Genomic DNA, 23482 nt, shown 5'->3' with positions numbered 1-23482 from the left:
CCTCCCTCTCCTCTCTCTCTCCCTCCCTCTCCTCTCTCTCTGCCCTCTCTCTCTTTCTCTCACTCCCCCTTCAACCCCTTTTCTCTCTCTACCCCCCCCCCCCCTCTCTCTGTCTCTCTCCAGGAGGGATGGGACTGTCCTTCTCTGGGGCTCTGGGGTTTAAATGGCCGACCTTTGAGACAATCGGCGGTGCGGTGGGATGAATGCGCGGCGGCCGGCGGGCCCAGATGCGGCCCCGGTTCATGGCGGCCGCCCGCGGATTACATTGATCCCCGAAACAATGGCGGCCCCCCGCCGCACTCACTGTGGAGGGAGTCAATAAATAACAACACATGAATGAGGTCCCTATTCACGCCGGTGGGGGAGGGGGGGGCGGAGACGCCGGGACTTCATACGCTCTTACAGTCTGTATTAGTCACCCGCTACGCCCGCTAAGTCCATTTGTGGAACGTTGATAGATGATTTTCCCCCCCCACCCCTCTCTGAAGCTTTCTAGCCCCCCCCGCTTTGACTCCAAATCTGGGTTGATTCACTTCGCAGGCGGTCGCCGTCTTTTACGTGTGCGCCCCCCCCCAAAAAAAGGAGAGTTACAGTTAGCGTAACTTGCTTTAATCAGCCCGTTTCACGATGTAGCAGAGACAGCCGTGGCTGTTTGTCGCCGCTACGTTAACGGTTAAGAGCGGACGACTGGCGGAGGAGAATCAGAAGTGCTGATTCCTGCCCGGCCGGGTGCAGATAAGCCTCCTGGATTCACGCCGCGTCGTGTCGGCGCGCGCCGCCTTTTCCGCTCCCCGTGATGCGTCGTAGTCGTACCCGTTCGGAACTTTATCCGGCGCCGATCTAATCTTTGGATTGCGAACGCTGCAAAAATAAAATAAGTGTTAGCTGATTCGGTCGGCGTTCGCCCCCCCGCTATGCGATGTTTCTATTTCTGTGACTTTTGTCGTTTCAGTGAATCTGGCCTGAAGCAGAGATGGCGAGAGAAGGAAGCAAGGGAGGGAGAGAGAGAGGGAGGGAGGGGGAAGAGAGAGAGAGCGAAGAAAGAACGAAAGAAAGAAAGAAAGAAAGCAAGCAAGCACCCTGGTGCGTCTCTGAAACATTCCCTCTCTTGTTCGACATGCTGATTAGAGTGGATTTGGACACAAAGAGAGAATTTTGTTTCCACGGAGACTCCCCCATCCCCTCCTCTCTGCTCCAGACTAACCCCTCCTTCCTCCTCCCCTCTCATACACTCCTGCTGTTCCACAATTCACCCCCCCCTCCTCAAAACACAGGCCTTCTACAGGAGAGAGGAGGGGATGGGAGGAGAGAGGGGAGGAGGAGGGGATGGGAGGAGGGAGGGGAGGAGGAGAGGAAAAGAGAGCAGAGGAGAGGTGAGGAAAGGAGAAGAGAGGAGAGGAGAGAGGGGAGGAGGTGGGCTTGGCTACCTGATTAGGCATGCAGTGTCTATCCTCTACACCTCCCTCCCTCCCTCCCTCCCTCCACACTTCTGACTGGCCTGTGAATGCAGGTCCTGTCTGGGTCATACTGTGATCGGGAGGTTATGACTGTAAAGCAAAGACCGCTCTACTCACCTCTGCCCACACTCACCTAAAACGCTAGTCTTCAAAGTATTTTACGCAATGGAAATAAGGTATGCAAGGTAGGTAATGAAATGCATAAAAAGCACAGAATAGTTTAAATGTTTTCATGTGCTCAAGCAGATTTATGCCTTGACCAGGTTCGTTCACGGTATTCTACTTTTGAACAACTCTTGAATATGTTGCCGTCATCGTTGTTGCTGCCTGGATGCTACTGCACCTGCTACAATACAAGGACAATGCAAAAAGAAAAACACAAGTGCCCTTGCTGTACAAAACAACATTTGGGGTAGGATGAGGAGAGGGAGAAATGGAGACGGAGTCCTTTCTCCCGAGTGCAGATGAGAATGAAAGACCTCTCCTCTCTCCCTCTCTCCCCTCCCCCTCCCCAAAACCTCTTACACCATAGAAAAAAAAACATAAAAGCGAGCGGTCGAATAAGAAGAGGGCAGTGAAATGGAATATAAAATATTTAGAGTGCCTCTTCCAGCAGTTGTGCGAGGGTGGGCGGAGGAGAAAGCAAGATGTACTTATCTCTGCTTTGGAAGATCTATTTTCTCTTCCCTGAGCAGAGGGAAGGGGGAAGGCCAGGGCCTGGGTGAGCAGGGACGCACTGGAGGACGCTGTGTGTGCGTGTGTGTGTGTGTGTGTGTGTGTGAGGGCAGTCTGCACAGTGTGGCCAAGCAGCCCGTGTCAGACACGGGGGGGGTTCTCACAGTCTGAAGCAAGGCCCAGAGTCCAGACAATGTTTTCTCCTATCCCCCTTTCAAGCTTGGAAAAGTAAACTAACAACCCACAAATCTCAATTACTTCAAATGCAGGATACTGCTGCGCAGCCACTTCCTGTTTTGAATCTCTTTGCAATTATTTCTCTCTCCCTCTCTCTCTCTCTCTCTCTGTGACAGAAGCTGGCGGTAAGAAGTTGTCCAGTAGGGACGGCCAAGCCCCTCTCCCTCATCAAGCCGCCCAGCCAGAGCATAGCCATCTCCGTGGTGCCGGCCAAGGCTCCCGTTTCCATGGTGACCGCACACATTAACGGACAAAAGCCGGCGAGCTCGGAGCTGCTGCAGACGTCCCCCATCAACCTCCAAACGGCGAGCCGGGTGGCGAGCGGCGCCGTCCGCCCCTTCAGCAGGAGAGCTGGCGAGACGCCACACTCCCAGGTACGCTCATCACCGCTGGTACACTAGCAAACTCAAAACCTACACTGGTATACTAGTACACTCAAAACCCACACTGGTATACTAGCACACTCAAAACCCACACTAGTATACTAGCACACTCAAAACCCACACTAGTATACTAGCACACTCAAAACCCACACTAGTATTCTAGCACACTCAAAACCCACACTTGTACACTAGCACACTCAAAACCCACACTAGTATTCTAGCACACTCAAAACCAACACTAGTATGCTAGCATAGTCAAAACCAACACTATTATACTAGCATACTCAAAACCAACACTAGTATACTAGCACACAAAACCAACACTAATATACTAGCATAGTCAAAACCAACACTAGTATACTATCATACTCCTGCTAGGACGCTCAAAACCAACACTAGTATACTAGCATACTCCAAACCAACACTAGTATACTAGCATACTCCTGCTAGGATGCTCAAAAACAACACTAGTGTACTAACATACTCAAAAACAAAACTAGTATTCTAGCCTACTCAAATCAGCATAAGTATACTAGCATACCCCTGCTAGGATGCTCAAGACCAACACTAGTATACTAGCATACTCAAAACCAACACTAGAATACTAGCATAGTCCTGCTAGGATGCTCAAAACCAACACTTGTATACTAGCATACTCAAAACCAAAACTAGTATACTAGCATACTCCTGCTAGGACGCTCAAAACCAACACTAGTACTCGCAATGTACTCGAATAAAACACTGGATCATATAAACACTCCCAGGTAGTGCACAACAACAACGGCAGAGTGAATTGATCGAGCTGAGAAGTTGCGTTTCTGTGTGCAAGAGAGAGAGTTAGCGCGCTGCTAGCCAAGCAAGTTACGGGATGAAGAGGGCAGAGGATGCAAAATGTCATCCGATAAGAAGTCCCCCGGGCGCCGTTACCACATCCCCCCTCCTCCCATAATCACCCCACATCCTATCCTCACTTTATGACCATGTGAGATTTTATCCAATCAGTATTACAAGCCCTTTTTTATTATTATTATACTTCCCACTCTCCCAGCTTATGACAGTTCCAGTGCCATCTCTCTCTCTCTCTCTCTCTCTCTCTCACCCCTCCATCTTGCTACCCACTCTATCCCCCCCATAAACCCCATCATCGCGGGGCTGGATTAGAGCTTCACACGCACTCCTCACACTATTACTGTAATTGTGCGGCGAGAGAGAGAAAGAGAGAGAAGGAAGGGGTCACATCTCTAGGCTGGGGCGGGGTGATCCCATCAACACCAGTGGTTCCGGCTGTGGAGAAGTTGTGGTGAGCCTCCGCCCCCCCCCCCCCCCCCCCCACACACACACACACTCACACACGGTCGTTGGTATGGAGAGCCCCCCCCCCCCCCCACATGATCGTTGGTAGGGGGAGCGGGGCTCAAGGCCGGCGAAGGGCAGGTCTACAGAAACAGACGTAGCACGGCGATAAAGCTGCCATGTTTCATCAATGTGTCACCGGCGGAGAGGCGTGGCCTCAGTCTCCCCCTCCATTCCTGTCGTTTAGGCTCTATCATCCCTCCCTCTCTCCTCTCCTCTGCTCCCCACACCCTCCCTCCTCTTATCTGTAGGGGAGCGAGGTCAGGCAGAGGGATTGTTTTACTGCTTTTTATGACTGTATTGTCTGGAGGAGAGAGGGGAGAGAGGACCTACTCTTCCCCCAGCTGCCTGCCTCCGTACGCGGGGGTGGCCTAATAAAAGCAGCCGGGGATCCACAGCCTGTCTGCATTGTCTTGCTTCCCAGCTAACACCAATCAAAACACTACAGCCTCGAGGCGCGGGCCAATCAAGGGCCACTCTCGCCGGGGGAGCGGAGTGCCGAGCGGAGGGGGGGTTGGCGGGTCTCTCGGACCACCTGGCCACTCGTTTGGAGATCGATAATGAGGCGTAATTGAGGCTCCGTGCGAACGGACGCGGTACGGGCACGTCGCATTCGGGAGCGCCCGACGCTTCAGCGGGGCTCCGAGCACTCCGCGGACGAGCGACTCGCGGGGCTACCGTCGGAACACGGTGCCTCTGACGGCAAATGAAATGGGGAAAAAAGTGGATTTCAGACGCCGGCTACTTCCTATAATTATCTGAGCAGTTAGTGGTTAGTGGTGCAGCCTGTAGTTATAACAGCGTGTAGTATGATGTCACTTGGAGAAAGAGAGAGGCAGGACAGCGTGCTCCCTTGGCGCTGGCTGTTTCATTGTTGGAACATTTATTACGACATGAACATCAGACAAATTGGCGTCATCAGCATCAAGCAGCTTTATTTCCCTATAAAAAATACTTCTAGCTTCAGGTAAATGATGCTTACAGGCATTTAGACTTTTTTCTCTTGATGGCGAAGGATACTCACTTTCCATTCATGTTACCTTCCTAAAATAGACGGCTTAAGAGATGGTAAAATAATTGGTGTAGCCCATGTTCATTTAATGAGAAACGGTACTGGGAGCATTTCAGGCCATTATTCAACTGTGACAAAATATCACAGAAACTCTCACTTGCAAATGTGAGTTTTCAGAGCAGTTAGGAGTGGGAACTAAGCAGGCAGAGAGTGGCCTGGCTCCACACCGGGGACCAGACCAGCGCCTGGCGTTTCCAGTTCTCCTTGCTCTCCGATGCAAAACCTACCTGGCTGAACACGTGAAAACAATAACAACGTGTGGGCGAATCCTTTCAAACCAGCCTTTCCGCTCAACGGTTTCCAGGAATGCCTTCTTTGGCCTCTTTAAAGAACAGCCAAGGTCGCCCCCCCCCTCCCCAACCCCCCCCCCCCTCCTTACCACCCCCATCCATCTGTGAGCCTTGTCAAAGCCGGGAGAAGGTGGCTTTGCTCAAGTGGCCACATTTCCAGTTCTACAGTAAGCTGCTTTTTTGAACGACTTAACAGCTGCCCGGATCGGAATGTAATATGTGAGTGGCTGCAGGCAGATAACGCTCCGGACCCATCGACTGTCCAGAATGACACGACTGGCCGGCGCGACCGTTAACGCACGACCATTAACGCGCCGCGTTGAGCTGCCGCTCCGCCATTACCCGTGTAATAGCCGGGCGGGAGCGCGTGGTGACGTGTTAACACGTGAGTTTTTAGCGACGAGCGGCGCGGAGAACGTTCCAGCGCTCTAACCGGGGCCCAGGTACACACACGGCCTCCTGTAAGCTGTCACGCCCAATCAACACGCTGTGTTCTTCCTACTGCACCGGCCAGATGTGCTGCCGATGTAGGGTGTGTATGTGTGTGTGTGTGTGTGTGTGTGCGCCCATATAGGAACAGCTGATGGTGGTAGACTAGTATAGACTCTCTGTGCCCATATGCATGTCATGCAGGCCTTGGCAGCGTGGCGAGCGGGTGAGGGGGAGGGGCTTGTAGCCCTCCGGGGAGCGAATCAAACTGCTAGGCTGGCAGTAAATGAACGAGATGGGCCACATGCCCACCGCTCTGCCCCGCCGAGACAGAGCCAGGGTACAGCACTCACAGACGTGCCCCCGTGTGTGTGCGTGTGCACGCGCCAGTCTTGACAGCTAGCACTAATAGGTTCCCACACACACACACTGTACACGGGGAGTGTAGCGCTAATTAAAGAGCAGCAGATCCGCTCGGGGTTGACAGAGGCACGGGGCGTGGTTTTGTCGCTACCTGTTGTCTTCATTTCCTAATCCCTCACGGAGCTTCCTTGAGGGAGCACTAATGAATTGGTCTCAATTTATTTCTCAGATAGCAGTGGCACACAAAGGCCTTGCACTGTGTAGTATATACTGTACATCTGCGCCTTTCACAACACTGATTTAATGGTATTAGGCGGCATTAAGCTCGCATTTCCCCTTGTTTGACATATTGCAGTGTGTTCCTGTTTAAGAGAAAAATGGGTTAATGTATGTACAATAGAGATTATTTCCTCCTAAACTCAGTTATGGTACTTCCTCATCCCCCCCCCACAACTTTCTCCTCATGCAGATCTGGTTTATCTGTATTGCATCATCACATTACACTGCAAAATTCATATTTCACAGGCAGGAGCCCAGGCGCCGTGCATGAATGAAATTAAAAGCTACACAGAGAAGATGGAGTGTGTGTGTGTGTGTAAGCATGCGCGGTGGAGGCCGTGTGTGGCGTCGCCCTCTAGTGGTGCTTGAGGGAACATCAGCTCAGGAGATGAGGAGAGAGAGAGAGAGAGAGAGAGAGAGAGAGAGAACCGCCCTCTGGGCTCTGTAATGACCTCTATGCAACAGTGCACGTTCTTTGATCTCCACTCTCTCTCCTGAAGATGCAGGCTCTCTCTCCGTGTGTGTGTTTATTTCTTTGTACCGGTAACTAGGCCTGGGCTGTGCGCTGCAATTTACTATGTGCTTGAATCAATTATAAATGGATGCAGTAGAATGATACTACAGCTCATAACATGAAAACAACAATCATCCAAAACTTTTTTGTTGTTGTTGTTGTTGTTGTTTACTCAGCCTGAACTAAATGGTTAATCTACTGCATCTGGTGCCCACATCGTTTTCCAGCTATCTTCTGGAGGGTTGTTAGTATTCCTTAACAGTAATTTTTTTCGACGTTCGGCTGCACTCTCAGAGGACAATAATGATGTCTCCAGCAGCTAAACTACATGCAGAAGTGTGATGGCGAGACGCGTCTTATCGCAGGTGATTGATGAAGATTGCCGTGCGTTTGACACGGGCGCCGCCGCACTCCCGTACTGAGACGCTTTACGGCTCCCGCCGCCTCCTACACACGCAGAAATACACACACACACACACACACACACACACACACACACACAAAATTAGACCAGGAGGCCACAATCAGCCTGATTATTGCAAACGGCAGTAAGCGAGGGTAATCTCTGCAATTACACATGGCAGGCATTGGTGGCGGACCAGTGTTTGTGTGACAACAGGAAGTTCCTTTGGCGGGGTGCTCCATTTGCCTCCACACAGGACGTCAGAACCGTGTGGAGACGCTCGAATAACACGTGGTCTGGTCCCACGGGACATACATGCTTCGGTCTGAAGGCTTACTCAGCAGGGTGCCGTTTTTAAACGCGATGGAGGCTGTACCTTGCTTTTCAGCTCGCCCCCCCCCCCGCTGGTGCACGATACCCCATCCGGTTCATTCGTACACGCCTGTGCGGTCGGGCGGTGCATCTTTTGAAATACAGTCAGGTATCATATATAACGGTGCCGGTGACAGACAGACAGACAGACAGACAGACAGACAGACAGACAGACAGACAGACATCGGTGTGAAAGCGCCGTCGGTGGGCCGCTCTCCGCTCGCGCCGGCGTTCTGAGAAACGGGCCAGGGGGCGGGATTAATCACAGCGCGAGGAAGCACGATCATCCACTGAGCACCCCCCCCTCCCCCCTCCCTGAGAGGAAGACGAACCAGAGGAGAAAAAAGAAAAAAACAAGGAGAAAAAGCAGGCTTCTTCCAGATGAAACAGTCTGTGGCAGCTCCCCCCACCCTCTCCCTCTCTCTCTCTCCCTCTCTCTCTCCTTCTCTCCTCGTGCTGCGTGTGCATTTCCTCGCGTCCTCCCTCCTTCGCTGTGAGTAAGGGTGATGACAGGACAGACGATAACAAACACAGACTCCGGGCTGGAGACAAACTGCTAGTCGGCGTAGCACTGAGGAGGAGTTGATATCCAGCCTCCCGCATAACCCCCCCCCCCCCCCCCCCTCCCCTCCTCTCCCTCCATCCCGTCCTCCTCTATGAGAACCCCCCCCCTCCCCTCCTCTCCCTCCATCCCGTCCTCCTCTATGAGAAAGAGAGCGGGCTACATTCACAGGAATAGCTGAGTTTGTTGCTCTCCTATTCCTGTATTCAATGCTTTGATTACAGAGCCTGGGAGACGTACAGTACTTATTAAGATGGTTTAAAAATTCACCACAAGCTTTTAAGAGCTTTCGACAACTAAGGCTGGATTTGATGTGTTGATATATAGGCCCGGTCTCTTTGATCTCGATAAGCGATGGCCGCTAATGGTGCATTAGGCCTTACGTGTTGTGTTGAGCTTGGTAGTCAAGGACCGAGACACTAGGAAGACTGTTTTTTTCCGCTGTACTTGAGTACATGAGATTTTTTTTCTTTGTAGGACAACTACTATTCAGAGCGTGCCAGAGAACCAAACCAAACAAAAAGGCACACTTGTCCTTGTCTCTGAGAAACGGCTGGTGTAAATTAGCGTTTAGCGATTCTCTCCACCCCGAGCGGTTTTGGTGTCAAGCTTATCTCTGGTCCAAAAATTGGGGTGAGGGAGCTGCCCCCTGTTCCCGCCTGCGTCTTTTCAAGCAGTGGCAGCACTCGGCCGGCAGCCAACAAGTCACCGTCTGAATAGAAGAGGGTGTGCATGCTGAAAAGGTGCGCTCTCTCTCTCTCTCTCTCTCTTCCACTCTGTCCCTGTGGCGAGTGGGAATTGCTAGGATCAGTACTTTTGGGGGAGTTTATTTTTTCTTCATTGGCAGAGCATAAAGGAGTTGGAGGCATGGTCTGGAGAGATGGGAGAGGAGTACACTACATTGAGAGCTGCGTTCCTTTCTCTCTCTCTCTCTCTCTCTCTCTCTCTCTCTGTGTGTGACAGTTTATCTCTTAACGGGGCAGTGATGCTGGACACTTGGGCCTGTCAGGAGGGCGGGCCTGCCCCCGAGTTCCCAGCATTCACTGCAGCAGGCGCTCGCCACGCTCAAAGACAAATCTCAAAATGACCCCCCCCCCCTCCCCCTTCTCTCTCCCCGCTTCTAGGGGGCGGGGATAGGGGGCAGGGCGGGGGGAAGGAGAGAATGATTTGCAGAGCTACCCGTTGTCTCCGCGGAGCGCTTGCTTGTGCGCGGTCGCCGTCCAGAAGACGGGAAAAGGGGCGATGGCGTGTCCAGGCTGGGCACCGTGTTCACACTCAAGAGGAAGTCTCCGTGTGTGTGTAGGCGCCTGGGTTTGAGGAAAGCGGTGGCAATTACCAAAATGAATGCCCTCGCGGTGCAAGAATTTTCATCTTGGCTGTTGCCATGGGAACAGGCCTTCACTGGGCCCCCAACCCCCCCCCCCCTCTGCTCTCTGTAACACAATGGAACGAAAGGATTTTTACAGAAGAAGAAAAGGAGGCCTGGTTGGGTTTGTGCTCTTGGGGAGGGAGGGGGGGGGGATAAACTTCTACTCTGTCCCTTTTCTTAATTCCCTCCTGTCAGAGAGGAGATGGGCTTGAGTAAAAGCTGAACCGCTCCGACCGAAGGGGAGCAGCGGCAGGAGGAGGACGCCGACGCAAACGAGAAGGCGTCGCGTTTGTAAACAAATCACACCTTAGCCCCCGCGCCGCTTTCTCCGGGCCAGGGGTGTCTCGCTTTACGCCTTTGTTACGCTACGCTTAAAGCATCGCGAATAACGCAGACGTCTTGAAAAGGGGCGTTCTGGAGGATGGAACCGCCCCCCACGGCCTGCTCCTCGGCTGGGAAGCGCTGTTTCATTATCCCTGGTCTAGTCCGGTCCGCACTTTAATGTCCCCTCACTTGAAGGTGTGACCTTGGTGAGACTGGACCGTAAGTCAGCTGATATACAAGCAGGACTTAGCTCAGTAAACACCATTGTCTCGTAATCCTCTAACCACACACACACACACGCACGCACCCACACACACACACACACACACACACACACACACACACACACACACACACACACACACACACACACACACACACACACAGTCTATATACTTCACTCGGTGTCTGGCCCCAATTCCGTTGCAGCGAGCGAAAGAGAAAATCTCCCCCATATTGGCGTTCTCCCCACTCTGTCCGTATCTGAAGGTCACACATCCCGTCCTCCCTGCCAACGCAGTACTGCCCCCCCCCCCACCCCCCAGCCCTGTGAAAGCCCAGGTAGGTCCAACGCCGGCCCTGTAACCGCGTCAAAGGACCAGTCTCGGGGGGGGGGGGGGGGGGGTGAGTTGATTCCCCAAACCGAGCGTGCGGTGGACAGATGCTAATCGGCTAATCAGATTGTGGCTTGGCCGTTTGTTTGATCTGGCGGGAGTGGGAATTTACCACAAACATGAAGTGGCTCGGGGTGTGAGTAACGCGAGGAGGTCGGGTTTGACACCACGCCACTGTTGACAGCCTCTGAAAGCCCTCTTGTTAGAGAGGAGAGAGAGAGAGGGGAGGGGGGGGGTTAGTGCTTGTGGTTTTGATCTTGAGAGAGGAGCGAGAGAGAAGAAAGGACGAGAAAAGAGTACTTTGGGAGCTCACGGAAGCTACTTTAACTAGAGCACAAGCGAAGCTGAACCACACACACACGTACACACACACACCGACATTTTCAGTATACTGTGGATTTTCTAGGTGTGGTTTAATTATCCGAGCATGGAGGCAGTGTGTTTGATGAGAGCAGCCTGAAGCAGCCTGGGTTGGAGGTGGGAGACCCACGGAGAGAGGGGGGGGTGGAGAGATGAAAGCCCTGAAACTCTGAGATGCTGTATTTTTAGTAGCCGGCGGCCACCATCCACCAATATTATGCAAGATGACAAATGAAACGGTCAGGCAATTCTCATAAATACTTGTCTAGCATATTAATATACTGTAGTTGTGTAATTATTAGTGTAAGAAGAAGTGAATTGCCCTCTCTCCCCTTCGTCTACGACGTAGCTGGCTCTACATCATCGCTCGGTGCAGGAGGACTCCCCAGAATGGGAGAGAACACATCTGAATGGTTTTGGGGGAACTCATTCCTTTGTAGTCGGTTATGCAGCAGATAGTATCTACACAGTTTAACAAGACTGATCAAATAGTGGGCCACAGTATTAAAATCATGTTTCTTTTAGACACACACAAAAGCGTAAAGGAATGCTTTATTTTAATTTCCCCTTTATTTAAGCAGGAGGTCCCATTGAGATGAAGAATCTATTTTCCAAGGGAGACCTGGCCAAGACAGGCAGCAGCATCATTAAAAAATACAGTTGCACCCATAGTTACAGACAGACAGTTACAGACAAGTGAGGCAACACAAATGGAAACAAAGTTAAAAGAACTAAAAACAAGCATGGGGAACTCACATATTAAAAGAGAAATGTCAGTTTCGTGACTAGACGAATGAAAAACATTGACAGCTTAAGGAATCTGCCTCGAAATTCAGTCATTCTGCATTTAAACACATTTACCAAACATAATCGAGTGAGTTGCAAGACCTTCTGCAGCTTATTCCACAGCGAGGGATCTGAGCCCTTTCCCTACGGGCATTAGGGACCGAAAGCGTTAAAAAAGACGCAAAAACGAGTATTGTCCAGTACTTTTCCACGTGATAAAAACACACAGGAAGGGGGCAGATCAAGAAGGGGTGCCAGTGACAGAGGCCACGCGTGTCCAGAGCCGGCCTGCCTACTGTACCTGAGAGTAGGACTCACAGTGGCGGGTCAGAGATGTACGGTTCGTGATGAACCTCGAGGGAGCATGGCAAGCTGTGTCAACCTTATGAAGACACCGGTCAGAGGCATGGATATAGAAAACATCATCAGGCTGCTCTGCGTCTGCCACACGCTAGTTTGGAGCAAAATGCAACAAAACATGGGCAGAGGGGCGGAGCCAGCGCCTACCTTTCAAATCCAGCTGCATTTGAACATAATGTCATTGGGAGTGTATAGTTGGAACCACGCTAGCTACCTGTACGCAAGGCGACGTTGACGCGTCCCGGCCCAAAATTTGAATTTAACGTGAGCAGAAGTGCTATTTCAGATCAACCGATAGGGGCACTGACGCAAGGCAGCGACCCCCGCGGACTCAGAGTGCACCAAAATACCTGCGTAGAGCCCGCGTTCACAGCCACGTCAGCGTAGCTTGCGTAGAGTATGAATTAGGCCTAAATGAAAACACATCCAATCCCGAAAAGGAGTAAACTGTAGCTACTGTTGCCAACTCCATTAAGTGAGTTAACGTGGAAGAAAGTCCAAGTAGCCTCAATCGTACTTTATGTGTCAGATACGCTACCGACAGCTTGACTCGTTGGCAATACTTGAAAAGTGGAAAGCTGTGGTCAGTGACCTACAGTAGGGGGACGAGGAACAACGCAGCGCTCACCACCTCACGGTGTTGTTGTGTTCCATCTCTCACCCTACTTCCTGTCTCTCAGACCAAGGAGGTTCTATTAAAAACAACAGACCTTCCACTAAAGTGGCCCAGGGTAATCACTTCCTGTAGGTTGTAATGGGAACGTGTGTGTGTGTGTGGGCACAGATCTGCAGCTTATCCAATCATGTGTACAGTACATTCATACTGCCATGTTTTTGTTCTGGTGTTTTTGCAATGAAAACATGCTCTACAGAAATTAACTAGGGATTTAAATAGGGTAAATTAACACAGCATTTGTGTAATCTCTCTCTCCGTCTCTCAGATGCTGGGAACCCTCACAGCAGTGCCCATCAAGGTGCCTCAAGTCAGCTCTCTGCACCGGCTGACAGGACAAGCGCCCAATGTGCTACCTCAGGTATGTACTGTATAGCACTGTGCTAGTTCAGGTATGTACTGTATAGCACTGTGCTAGCTCAGGTATGTACTGTATAGTACTGTGTTACCTCAGGTATGTACTGTATAGCACTGTGCTAGTTCAGGTATGTACTGTATAGTACTGTGTTACCTCAGGTATGTACTGTATAGCACTGTGCTAGCTCAGGTTCATACTTTTTAGCGCTGTGCTAGCTCCGGTTCGCACTGTATAGAATAGAACGTTTATTTGCCATGTGTAACAAGTACGGTTTACACAGGTACATTGGAATTCTTGTAATCGCTTGTCCTTACTGTATCTTATCAGTGCTAATCAGTTCCTCATTCCAGTCCTAGGTACTAGCTAGACATTTAAAGGCTCCCAAACTGGCAATTTACTATCCGTCGTCTAGCAGTCTGTCAGTATCATCATGTATAACACTGTGCTACCTCAGGCGTGAGCGGTCTGATCTACACAATATCTTTTCCATTTCAACGCTGAGTTAAAAAGAGTCCAGCTGAAGCAAAGTTCTCCATGCAGAGTCATTATTCTGCTTCAGAGAGGGGGGGGTGGGGAGAGAGAGAGAGAGAGAGAGGGAGGGAGAGAGGGAGGGAGGAGGGAGAGAGGGAGGGAGGGTGGAGAGAGAGAGGGTGGGAGGGAGAGAGAGGGAGAATGAGAGAGAGGGGGGAGGGAGAGAGAGAGGGAGAATAAGAGGGTGGAGAGAGAGGGAGGGAGAGAGAAGGAAGGAGAGGGAGATAGGGAGAGAGAGGGTGGAGGGAGAGAGAGAGAGAGAGAGAGAGTCCTGATACACAGAGGAACATCCCGTTCTGCCAGACTGCTCCTCCACCAGGCCAAACCTGCCGCTTGGCACCATTGATCCAAATGTTATTATAGTTCATCTGCTCTCACTGGTGTTGCCGAATCAATGGAGCCATTGTCTGAAGAGGTCTGCTGTTAATCAGCATCACTGCTGCTCTGGGTGACCGGGGAAGCCTGCGACTGCTAAGCGGGCGCAGATGTCAATGAGGCCACTGGGTGGCAGCACAAACCCTTACAAACCCCTTTATGATCTCCAGTACATTAAACAAACAGAGCCGAAACTGAGCTACCAGCTAATCTAATAAGCAGAGTCAAATGTATAGCTAATTTGTTAGAGCTCAGACACTATTGTATAGCTGGACTTTATTGTGTCCGTTTTGTATATTTTGTGTCACATTTCTCATATTACAGAGCAGACGCAGCAGTAAGAATATGATATAAAAGAATATAAGAATATAAAGTTTATTCTTGCCACATATAACCAGTTCAGTTACAGGTACATTGGAATTCTTGTAATCGCTTGTTCTTACAATATCTTACCAGTGCTAATCAGTTCCTCGTTCCAGTCCCAGGTACACAGCTAGACATTATAAGGTTCTCAAACTGACAATTTACTATCCGTAGTCTAGCAGTTTTATCAAGTTGATCCTCATCTATTTATTCCATCCGATCATGGATGACTGTGACTGTGTCTGTGATAAAGGCGGTGCAATTAATGTGCAGAAAAGTTCAAGTATACAGTTGTACCGAATCAATTGTTATAGTCTATTGTACAGGCAAGGTGTTCAATTACAGGTGGGAGGCATGCTGGGATGGTAGAATGGGTTCCATCATCCTGTGTTCCGGTGTTCCTGTACAGTACATTGAGTGTCAATACATGTGTTGTCTTGAATCAAAAGAATCAAAAGAATTTATTTTGGGGACTGAAGCTCAAATTATGTTCTTCTCCTAAAGGATAGATAACATGTGTGTTGTTTACAGTTTAATGTCCGAACTACAGTGTTATGAACCAGTCTCTGCCCGCTCCGTCGTCCTCAGGTTAGGCCAAAGACCCTGATCCCAGACAGCCTTCCACACAGCCCCCGCCAGGCGCAGCAGAGCGGTCAGCCCCTGAGCCTGCAGAGAGCCACCGCCCTGGTCAGCCCCAAGAACCAGGGTCCGGCTCTGCCCACCGCCAACAGCACCTTCAGCCTGGACCGCCTGCCCAACGGCCAGGGAGACTCCTCGCCTCCCCAGCCCCTGATCCAGCCCCTGGTCCAGCCCCAGGCCCTGTCCAGGGGGGTGTCCACCAGCGCTGGCGGCATGACCGCCACCTCGACGGGCCCGGGGGGCGTGGCCTACGCCATCATCTCCGCCTCGCCGCCCGCCGCTGCCAGGAACGGAGTGTTGGTCCCCGGCGAGGTCGTCAAGGTGCAGCCGCTGGTGTTCAGCGCCGACAACAAGGTGAGATTCTAACTTGGCCGGCCTGACGTGTAACAGTGTAACCGAGTGAAAAACGTCTGAGCAGTTGATGAAACTCGCTCCTCAAAGGAGCTCCGACAGTCCCTCCTATTGGCTGTCAGTCCCTCCTATTGGCTGTCAGCGCGTCCGTCTCACACGCGCGAGAGCTTGTTGAACGTGGGTTCGAATCCCGCCCTGGGAGAGCCTTTATAACACGGGTCGAACAGTGGAATGCAACGCAGACAAGTGTACGACGGCTACTCTAGTTGCGGCCCCCTTTTCACTCTCACGGGAATGACCACGGCTCGCCTTTTGAGGAACGGAGCTGTCCTGACCGCTGGCGCTGCGTCTGGGAGATTAAGAATAAAATAAAGATGAGAGATGAAGCGCGTTATGACCAGCGGGCGTCCCCAATGTCAGAACTCAGTCAAGGACTCTAAAAGCTTCATCCGTTTCCCCCCTGAGAAGCCGCTTCACTGGAAGATGCTGGTCATTGAATCTTGCCGCCACTCTGACGACTGCGACAAGTTAAATGATTGTTCGGAGACCATCTTTTTTATTAAGCGCTGCACCGCACACTGCTAACTGCCAGGGGGGGTCGTTGAGCAAGGCACCTCAAGAGGCAGCGGAACGCAAGACTGACGACCTGGAAAGCGTTCTGAATCACGTACTTCCATAAGACATAGTATGCCAAAAATGTATGTCATAGTATGCCACATGCAGTATGGCAAAAATACCAGGATGTCCTACTACATCCGGTCGTATTTTGCAGTATGCAAACCAGCACACTTTTCTGGCCATTCTGACCCACAATCCTGTGCTCAGCGGAAATTATGTCACATGTGCGAGTCACGCCGGAGGCGTTTTGATGAATCCCAGTTGTGGGGGAATGTCACTTTATGGACAGTGACGGATGTGGTCAAATTTCAAGGCGCAATGTTATGACAAGATAGTATGTCCCAATTGGATGAATACTGCGTGCAAAGTATGTACTTTCTAGGGGCAGCTGTAGTACGTACTAGTAGTAAAAAGTAGAAGTGTACGATTGGGAGCGCAGCCCTGGTGTGGGACTGGTTGTAGTAGTAGTGTTCATTAACACAACGAAACACAAGGCTTGTTCGGGAATAATTATAGACCATCAAGCCATTACGGTGTTGTCTTACAACAATTCTTTTGTCTACTGACCAATAGGCCTAACGGGTCAAGATATTTGTGTGGAGACATTTTCTGCCGTCCACGTGTGGCTGTTAACAGTTCTGGCTGTCTACCCGTCCCACACCAGGCTGTCGGTCTTGCGTTCACGGCACCGAGATGCCCTCATGATCAACTTGTTGAAATTTCACTGTGTTCTGCTGCCTCTTGAGGTTGCGAGTGGCGGTGCATTTTGAAGGATATAAACATACTGTATGTACCAAGCCCCCAGGATTCGAAATCTAAAGTGAAGGCCTATTGAACCGCGCCATCTTGGCTAGATTTGTAGTCATTTTGCTATTTCCGGTGACTTTTGTACTTGCGCAGTTGTGCTTTTCTGTCCGACGCGCGTCCACGCACGTTCCCGGCTCTCCCCGCTTTGATTTAGCAATGAAAACCGACTTGCATATTAACCTGTTTTTGTAAAATATATCCATTGGAGATTTTTTTTTTTCATCCAGGCATCTTAGTTTTAACAGGTTAAATATAACTGAACATGTTTTGTTTGCTAGTAGATGGTATATATTCCGTTCGCGATAACGTTATTGCAGCCAGGCTAAATTCCTCCAGGGAGCCAGTGACCGGCGAGTTGAAAAGCTTCCCTCCCCGCCAGCAGGAGCTTTGGCCGCTGCTACCGCATCTCGGATAACCCGCTGAGTTCGTGGCTGCTATTTCACATTCGCCCTTGATCAATCCCAATACCGATCCATGGTAATAATGAATCAATCGTTCAGATCGGCAGTGCTGCATGCATGTTACAACATCATTGTTAGCTTTATTAACATAACCATAGACTACATTTATCTCTCCAACGTTAGGCTATCCATCTTACACCAGTCGGCCATTCGATAGCTAGAAGCGGTCAACGCCAACGTTGACCGTGGACGTGGACGCGCGTAGGACAGAAAAGCACAACTGCGCAAGTACAAAAGTCACCGGAAATGGTCAAATGACTACAAATTTGCCAAGATGGCGCAGTTCAATAGGGCTTCATTGTTGATAGCGGTCAGTGAATGGAGTGGCTGTATCCAGTTCTATTAATACATCCATGGTATGTACATGCGAAACTCTGAGATTGCCGTTTAATGAATCTATAAAGCAATGCTATTACAGATCCCTTCGAGTGTCGGTCGCCCCCTCCTCTCTCTGGGTGAGACCTCCCTACTTTGTGCTCCAATAGCAGTCGTTTGGTTCCAGAGGCTGATGAAAGGTGGCTGTCATATGAGCTCCACACAAGATTGGTGGGCCTCATTATCCTGTCATTAACGGACAACGGTGGTCCTGATGGAGCGGCCATCTTTGCGGAGCCGATGCACGCAGATTTAATGCGCACACGTGCGTGCGCTCCCTCGTGCTCGCACGCACTCACACGAGAGCGTGATCAAACGCGCAACGTGCGCAGAATGGCAAACGTGCGGCATCGGCCAGGGAGACGAATTCTGTTCATGATTCTCCTCCACCAAGCACGCGCTGCACTGTACGTCGTAGCTAAAATTCTCCCTGCGTGTGTGTGTGTGTGTGTGTGTGTGTGCCCCCAGGTGATCATAATCCAGCCACAGACCCCCAGCAGCAGTTCCCAGTGCTCCCCGGCCCCCCAGGCCGACAGCCCCAAGCGGGAGACCCCCCCGGCCCCGACCCCCCCAGCCAAGAAGAAGGACGAGGATCCTGAGGTTAGACCGCTCAGCCAGAACGAGAAACGCACACAGAACGAGAACCGTACGCAGAACGAGAACCGTACGCAGAACGAGAACTGTACGCAGAACGAGAACCGTACGCAGAAGTCACTGTAGACCAGCCGCTACCGTCCTGCAGTGTCCACTCATACAGCCATCAGACCTGGATCAAACACGGAGACACAACACCTGAAAGTATTTGAAAGTTGTATTTGAAAGTACTTTGATTGATCCCAGATGGGTGACCCAAACCAAGCACCTTCCACGTATGTGTCAGTATTTGCGGCCAGTATATGACCCAGATTGGGCAGATGTTTATCTCGTCCGCCATCATTCCGTTTGGGTTAACCGATCCAATTATTCTGGGAGCTAATCCCAGATAATCCCATCCCTGTCCCAGCTCCCCCCGCTTGGCTTTCTCTTCCCCTGGCCGGCCTGAGCAGTCTGGCAGAGACTACGGCCTCCTAATCCACTTCCTGCTGTCCCCCCACCCCCAAGCGGACGGGAGATTAGGTCCGCTCCTAGAGAGGAGACAGTCGGGTCACTTCACTTGGCGGAAGGATACCGACCCGGAACGGGATAAAATGAACACGCTCCAGATCGATCTCATGAAAGTTTGAATGGGGATTGTGTGGGAAGTTTAAAGAGGAGAGGGGAGGTGGGAAAAAAAGATGAATGCAAAATGAAGACAGAGGGAGGCAGTGGGGGGTGACGGGGTCGAGGGGGAGCTGGTCATGAATAACCCATGAGCGGGAAGCGGTGTTTTCAGAAGAGCGCACACTCTAGTCGTAACCTCGGGGTCCTCCGGTTGGAGAACACTCGGGCTCGGGAGAATTGGGGTGCCTCTGGCCTGACTTCAGCCTGCTCCATATCTCATTTCCCCTTCGGATAGACTCCTCTCAGAAAATACACACGATTACACACGCACACACGCACGCACACACACACGCACACACACACACACACTCTACCTCCCTCTCGCACACACTTGTATTTGAATCTCCAATATGTCACATTTACATGTCCCTGTATTGGTAGGCGCTGTGGGGCTTCTCAGACTTATCATGTCTCCTCTCCTCCTCTCCTCCGCTCAGAAAATCGCCTTCATGGTCGCCCTTGGCCTGGTCACCACCGAGCACATGGAAGGTGAGTTGTTGCGCGTCGGAAGACGCCACCGTGCTCGCGGCGATGCATCACGGTAATTATCGCCGCCCCCCCTACTCGAAGCCTCTCGGGACGGAGAGCCGAATGAATAAAAACGCAGCGTGACGGAAACACTGCATCTTGGGTAATTACCGTGACCTCCGATTGTGTCTCTCCAGTTCAAGTCAAGTGTTTTATACAGTCGTATAGCCTTGCTTATCCGGCGGCCGAGCCTCCTCTCGGGGTCCCTGGGGGGGCTTTACCGTCTCTGGGGGGGCTTTACCGTCCCTGGGGGGGGGGGCTTTACCGTCCGCGCCTCGCGCTCGATGACAGGTTTCCTCACGGCCGCCCGGCCTTGTTCATCTCCGAGCCGGTGACACAGGAGGCCCCTCTGTTTTGTCCCTTGTCTCCGGCAGAGCTGCAGACCAAGAGGCAGGAGAGGAAGAGGAGGAGCACGGCCAACCCCGCCTACAGCAGCGTGCTGGAACCGGAGGTGAGGACCGCGTATGCCCCGACACCCCCGCGTGGCTGCTGCCGCGCGGTGTGTGTGTGTCCGCCGTGATATTTAGACCGCACAATACCGCTGCACGCCGCTAGAGGGCAGTATAGGTGGCGCATTAAACCTGCCGCCGCCTACTTCGCCGCCTGGGTGTGGTTTTTCTTTCCACGGTAGTATTCGTGTTTTCATTTCGGAGCCAGAAACACGCGCTCCCAACGAATTCCAGGGGACGACTGGAGTAAACGTGTCTTCTGTCTCGTTTGCCTTTCAGCGTAAGCGCCTCGCATCGCATTACCTGAGCAACCCGCTCTTCCTGTCAGCCAGAGGTAACGCACCCTTCCCCTCCGCTGCAGCGCAAACACGGCCGGACTGAGGCCGACACACACTCACGCATGGGCGGGCTGGTTAACAAACGTGTTAACAAACCAGCCACTCTCCTGGGGGAGTGCAGCTGTGCACGCGTGCCGGAGCGTTGTCGGCGGGCACGCGTGCACAGCTGCATGATCCAGAACTCTTTGGGTTTTATAATTATGTTCACTGTGAGATGAAAAACCCTGAGACCGTTTTGGAATATGTAGCTGAGCCCCCCCCCCCCCCCCACCCCTGTGCATGGCATCACCCTTGTAGCCCCCCTCTCCTCTCCTAACTGCTGCTCCTGTTCCTCCCCGTTGTCTGCTTACTAATGTGTTTTCTGCTTCCTGTCCGCACGCTAGACACTGAGGATCTGTGCTGGAAGGTACGTAGCATGACTACAGATTAGGTTGTGTGTGTGTGTGTGTGCGTGCGCGCGTGTAAATTATCAATGTGGTCGATGGTGCCCAAGAGACCAAAACGAACCCAGAATTACTGTAGAGTGCTAGTTATAATAGTGCCTGGCTTCGCTGTAGGGCTGTAGTCTTGTTAATTAAGTTCTTCGATCTCGTTAACTCTGGAATTAACCTACCTTTGAGGTAATAGACAAAAAAGAGAGGGAAAAGAGTGCATGTTACTGTTACACTCTAATACACACACACCTGAAGCCGTTTCATAGCAACGGACATGACAGGACTCGTCAAGCCAGAGTCTCGTAACGAGAGCCAGGCTGTGGAGAAGCAGGCCCGGTTTTCCATCCCAGAGCGGCGGATTCATTATCGTTACGACGGCCCGTCTGATCCCACCCCATTGCTCCTCCTGTCTGCGGCGTTCTGCGGCGCGCGAGACGAGACGTGCCCGTGCCTGCCCCCGGCAAACTCACCGGCTTATTCACCCTCCCGATTGGTGTTCGACTGTCACTCTATTTCAACCTGCTCTCGGCGGGGAGAGACACGGTTTGGGGAGGGTGGGGGTGTGGGGGGGGGGGGCGTCAGTTTGAGACGCCGGTGATTCCTCATGGTTAAAGTGCCCCCCCCCTCACACTGTACTTTGAATGTAATTACAGAGATAAGACCGGGACAAGCGCTGAATGCTTTCTCTTTAATATTATGCTACCGGCCACGCATCCTCTTAGTGAAGTACACTCGGCGAACTCTGAACAGTTGGTAGCGATTACCTCAAAAGCAGCGCCTTATTACCGGCCCGCCGCGCGTCATCACAGGGGCGGAGACTGTCTGACTGACGGGTGATGTGTTTTTGTCGCCGTTGACAGGAGGACGTGGAGCATGATGACCACTGCGCCGTCTGCAAGGAGGACGGCGAGCTGCAGCCGTGCCACAACTGCGCCCGCGCCTACCACCCGGACTGCCTCCACCCGCCGCTCAAAACCCCGCCCAGAGGGGCGTGGTACTGCCCCAAGTGCCAGAAGAAGGTTTGGCTTCGGATGGGGACTGGGAATATATATATATATATAGTGGGAATACGGTCGACTTTTAAGGAAGCCAAGATGTGAACCAACAGTGTAAAACGTGTTGTTCTTTTTTTCCTCAAGGTCCTGAACAAAGAGAACATGTCGTGGCCACAGAATTTTGTCCAGTCCTACGTTACACACAAGACAGGTAAGAGTAAACGTGCACGGCCTAAGACTGTATTGTGTATGTCTGTGTACAGTTAGGTGTGTGTACTATGCTTGTGTGTGTGTGTGTGCTGATGGGTGTGTGTGAGTGTGTGTGTGCTGATAAGTCTGTGTGTGTGTGTACTGAGGGGTCTCTGTGTGTGTGTGTGTGTGTGTGCTGATGGGTGTAATTGTCTGTGTGTGTGTGCTGATGGGTCTGTGTGTGTGTGTGTGTGTGTGTGTGTGTGTAGTGAGAGAGGAGGAGAAGCGCAGGCTGCTGAAGAGGAATGTTGATCTGAAGAAGGAGTGCTCTCACCTGGAGGAGCAGGACAAGAGACTCAGCAGGTCCCTCACGGTAAGACGCCCTACTGGAACCCAAACCACCATCCACACGTTCCTACTGTCATCATGTTCCCTACCGTCGTCATGTTCCCTACAGTCATCATGTTCCCTACCGTCGTCATGTTCCCTACCATCGTCATGTTCCCTACAGTCATCATGTTCCCTACCGTCGTAATGTTCCCTACCGTCGTCATGTTCCCTACAGTCATGTTCCCTACCGTCGTCATGTTCCCTACCGTCGTCATGTTCCCTACCGTCGTCATGTTCCCTACAGCCATCATGTTCCCTACCGTCGTCATGTTCCCTACCGTCGTCATGTTCCCTACCGTCGTCATGTTCCCTACCGTCGTCATGTTCCCTACCGTCGTCATGTTCCCTACCGTCGTCATGTTCCCTACCGTCGTCATGTTCCCTACCGTCGTCATGTTCCCTACCGTCGTCATGTTCCCTACAGCCGTCATGTTCCCTACCGTCGTCATGTTCCCTACAGCCGTCATGTTCCCTACCGTCGTCATGTTCCCTACAGCCGTCATGTTCCCTACCGTCGTCATGTTCCCTACCATCATCATGTTCCCTACCGTCGTCATGTTCCCTACAGTCATCATGTTCCCTACAGTCATCATGTTCCCTACAGTCATGTTCCCTACCGTCGTCATGTTCCCTACCGTCCTCATGTTCCCTACCGTCCTCATGTTCCCTACCATCGTCATGTTCCCTACCGTCGCCATGTTCCCTACCGTCGTCATGTTCCCTACCGTCGTCATGTTCCCTACCGTCGTCATGTTCCCTACAGTCATGTTCCCTACCATCGTCATGTTCCCTACCATCGTCATGTTCCCTACCATCGTCATGTTCCCTACCATCGTCATGTTCCCTACCGTCGTCATGTTCCCTACCGTCATCATGTTCCCTACCGTCGTCATGTTCCCTACAGTCATGTTCTCTACCATCGTCATGTTCCCTACAGTCATCATGTTCCCTACCGTCGTCATGTTCCCTACCGTCGTCATGTTCCCTACCGTCGTCATGTTCCCTACCGTCGTCATGTTCCCTACCGTCGTCATGTTCCCTACCGTCGTCATGTTCCCTACCGTCGTCATGTTCCCTACCGTCGTCATGTTCCCTACCGTCGTCATGTTCCCTACCGTCGTCATGTTCCCTACCGTCGTCATGTTC

At 51.8% G+C, this 23482-nt stretch overlaps 1 protein-coding gene across 1 annotated transcript in view; it reads left to right on the top strand.

Annotated features, from left to right (window-relative positions):
* The window catches only part of phf21b (PHD finger protein 21B), a gene marked incomplete at both ends in the record, with an annotated part of 64246 nt that overhangs the window by 40017 nt on the left and 747 nt on the right, over positions 1 to 23482 (top strand). Inside the window, 11 exons of the mRNA XM_084447602.1 lie at positions 2486 to 2743; positions 13144 to 13236; positions 15091 to 15495; positions 18222 to 18353; positions 19451 to 19502; positions 19916 to 19992; positions 20270 to 20324; positions 20712 to 20734; positions 21623 to 21781; positions 21902 to 21968; positions 22216 to 22319. Of these exons, the coding sequence (XP_084303728.1) occupies positions 2486 to 2743; positions 13144 to 13236; positions 15091 to 15495; positions 18222 to 18353; positions 19451 to 19502; positions 19916 to 19992; positions 20270 to 20324; positions 20712 to 20734; positions 21623 to 21781; positions 21902 to 21968; positions 22216 to 22319 (1425 nt within the window). The remainder of the gene's footprint in view (positions 1 to 2485; positions 2744 to 13143; positions 13237 to 15090; positions 15496 to 18221; positions 18354 to 19450; positions 19503 to 19915; positions 19993 to 20269; positions 20325 to 20711; positions 20735 to 21622; positions 21782 to 21901; positions 21969 to 22215; positions 22320 to 23482) is intronic.

The sequence above is a fragment of the Borostomias antarcticus genome, assembly GCF_949987555.1.
Source record: "Borostomias antarcticus genome assembly, chromosome: 13".
In the NCBI taxonomy this organism is placed as follows: Eukaryota; Metazoa; Chordata; class Actinopteri; order Stomiiformes; family Stomiidae; genus Borostomias; species Borostomias antarcticus.
This window is presented reverse-complemented; position numbering and strand designations above follow the sequence as displayed.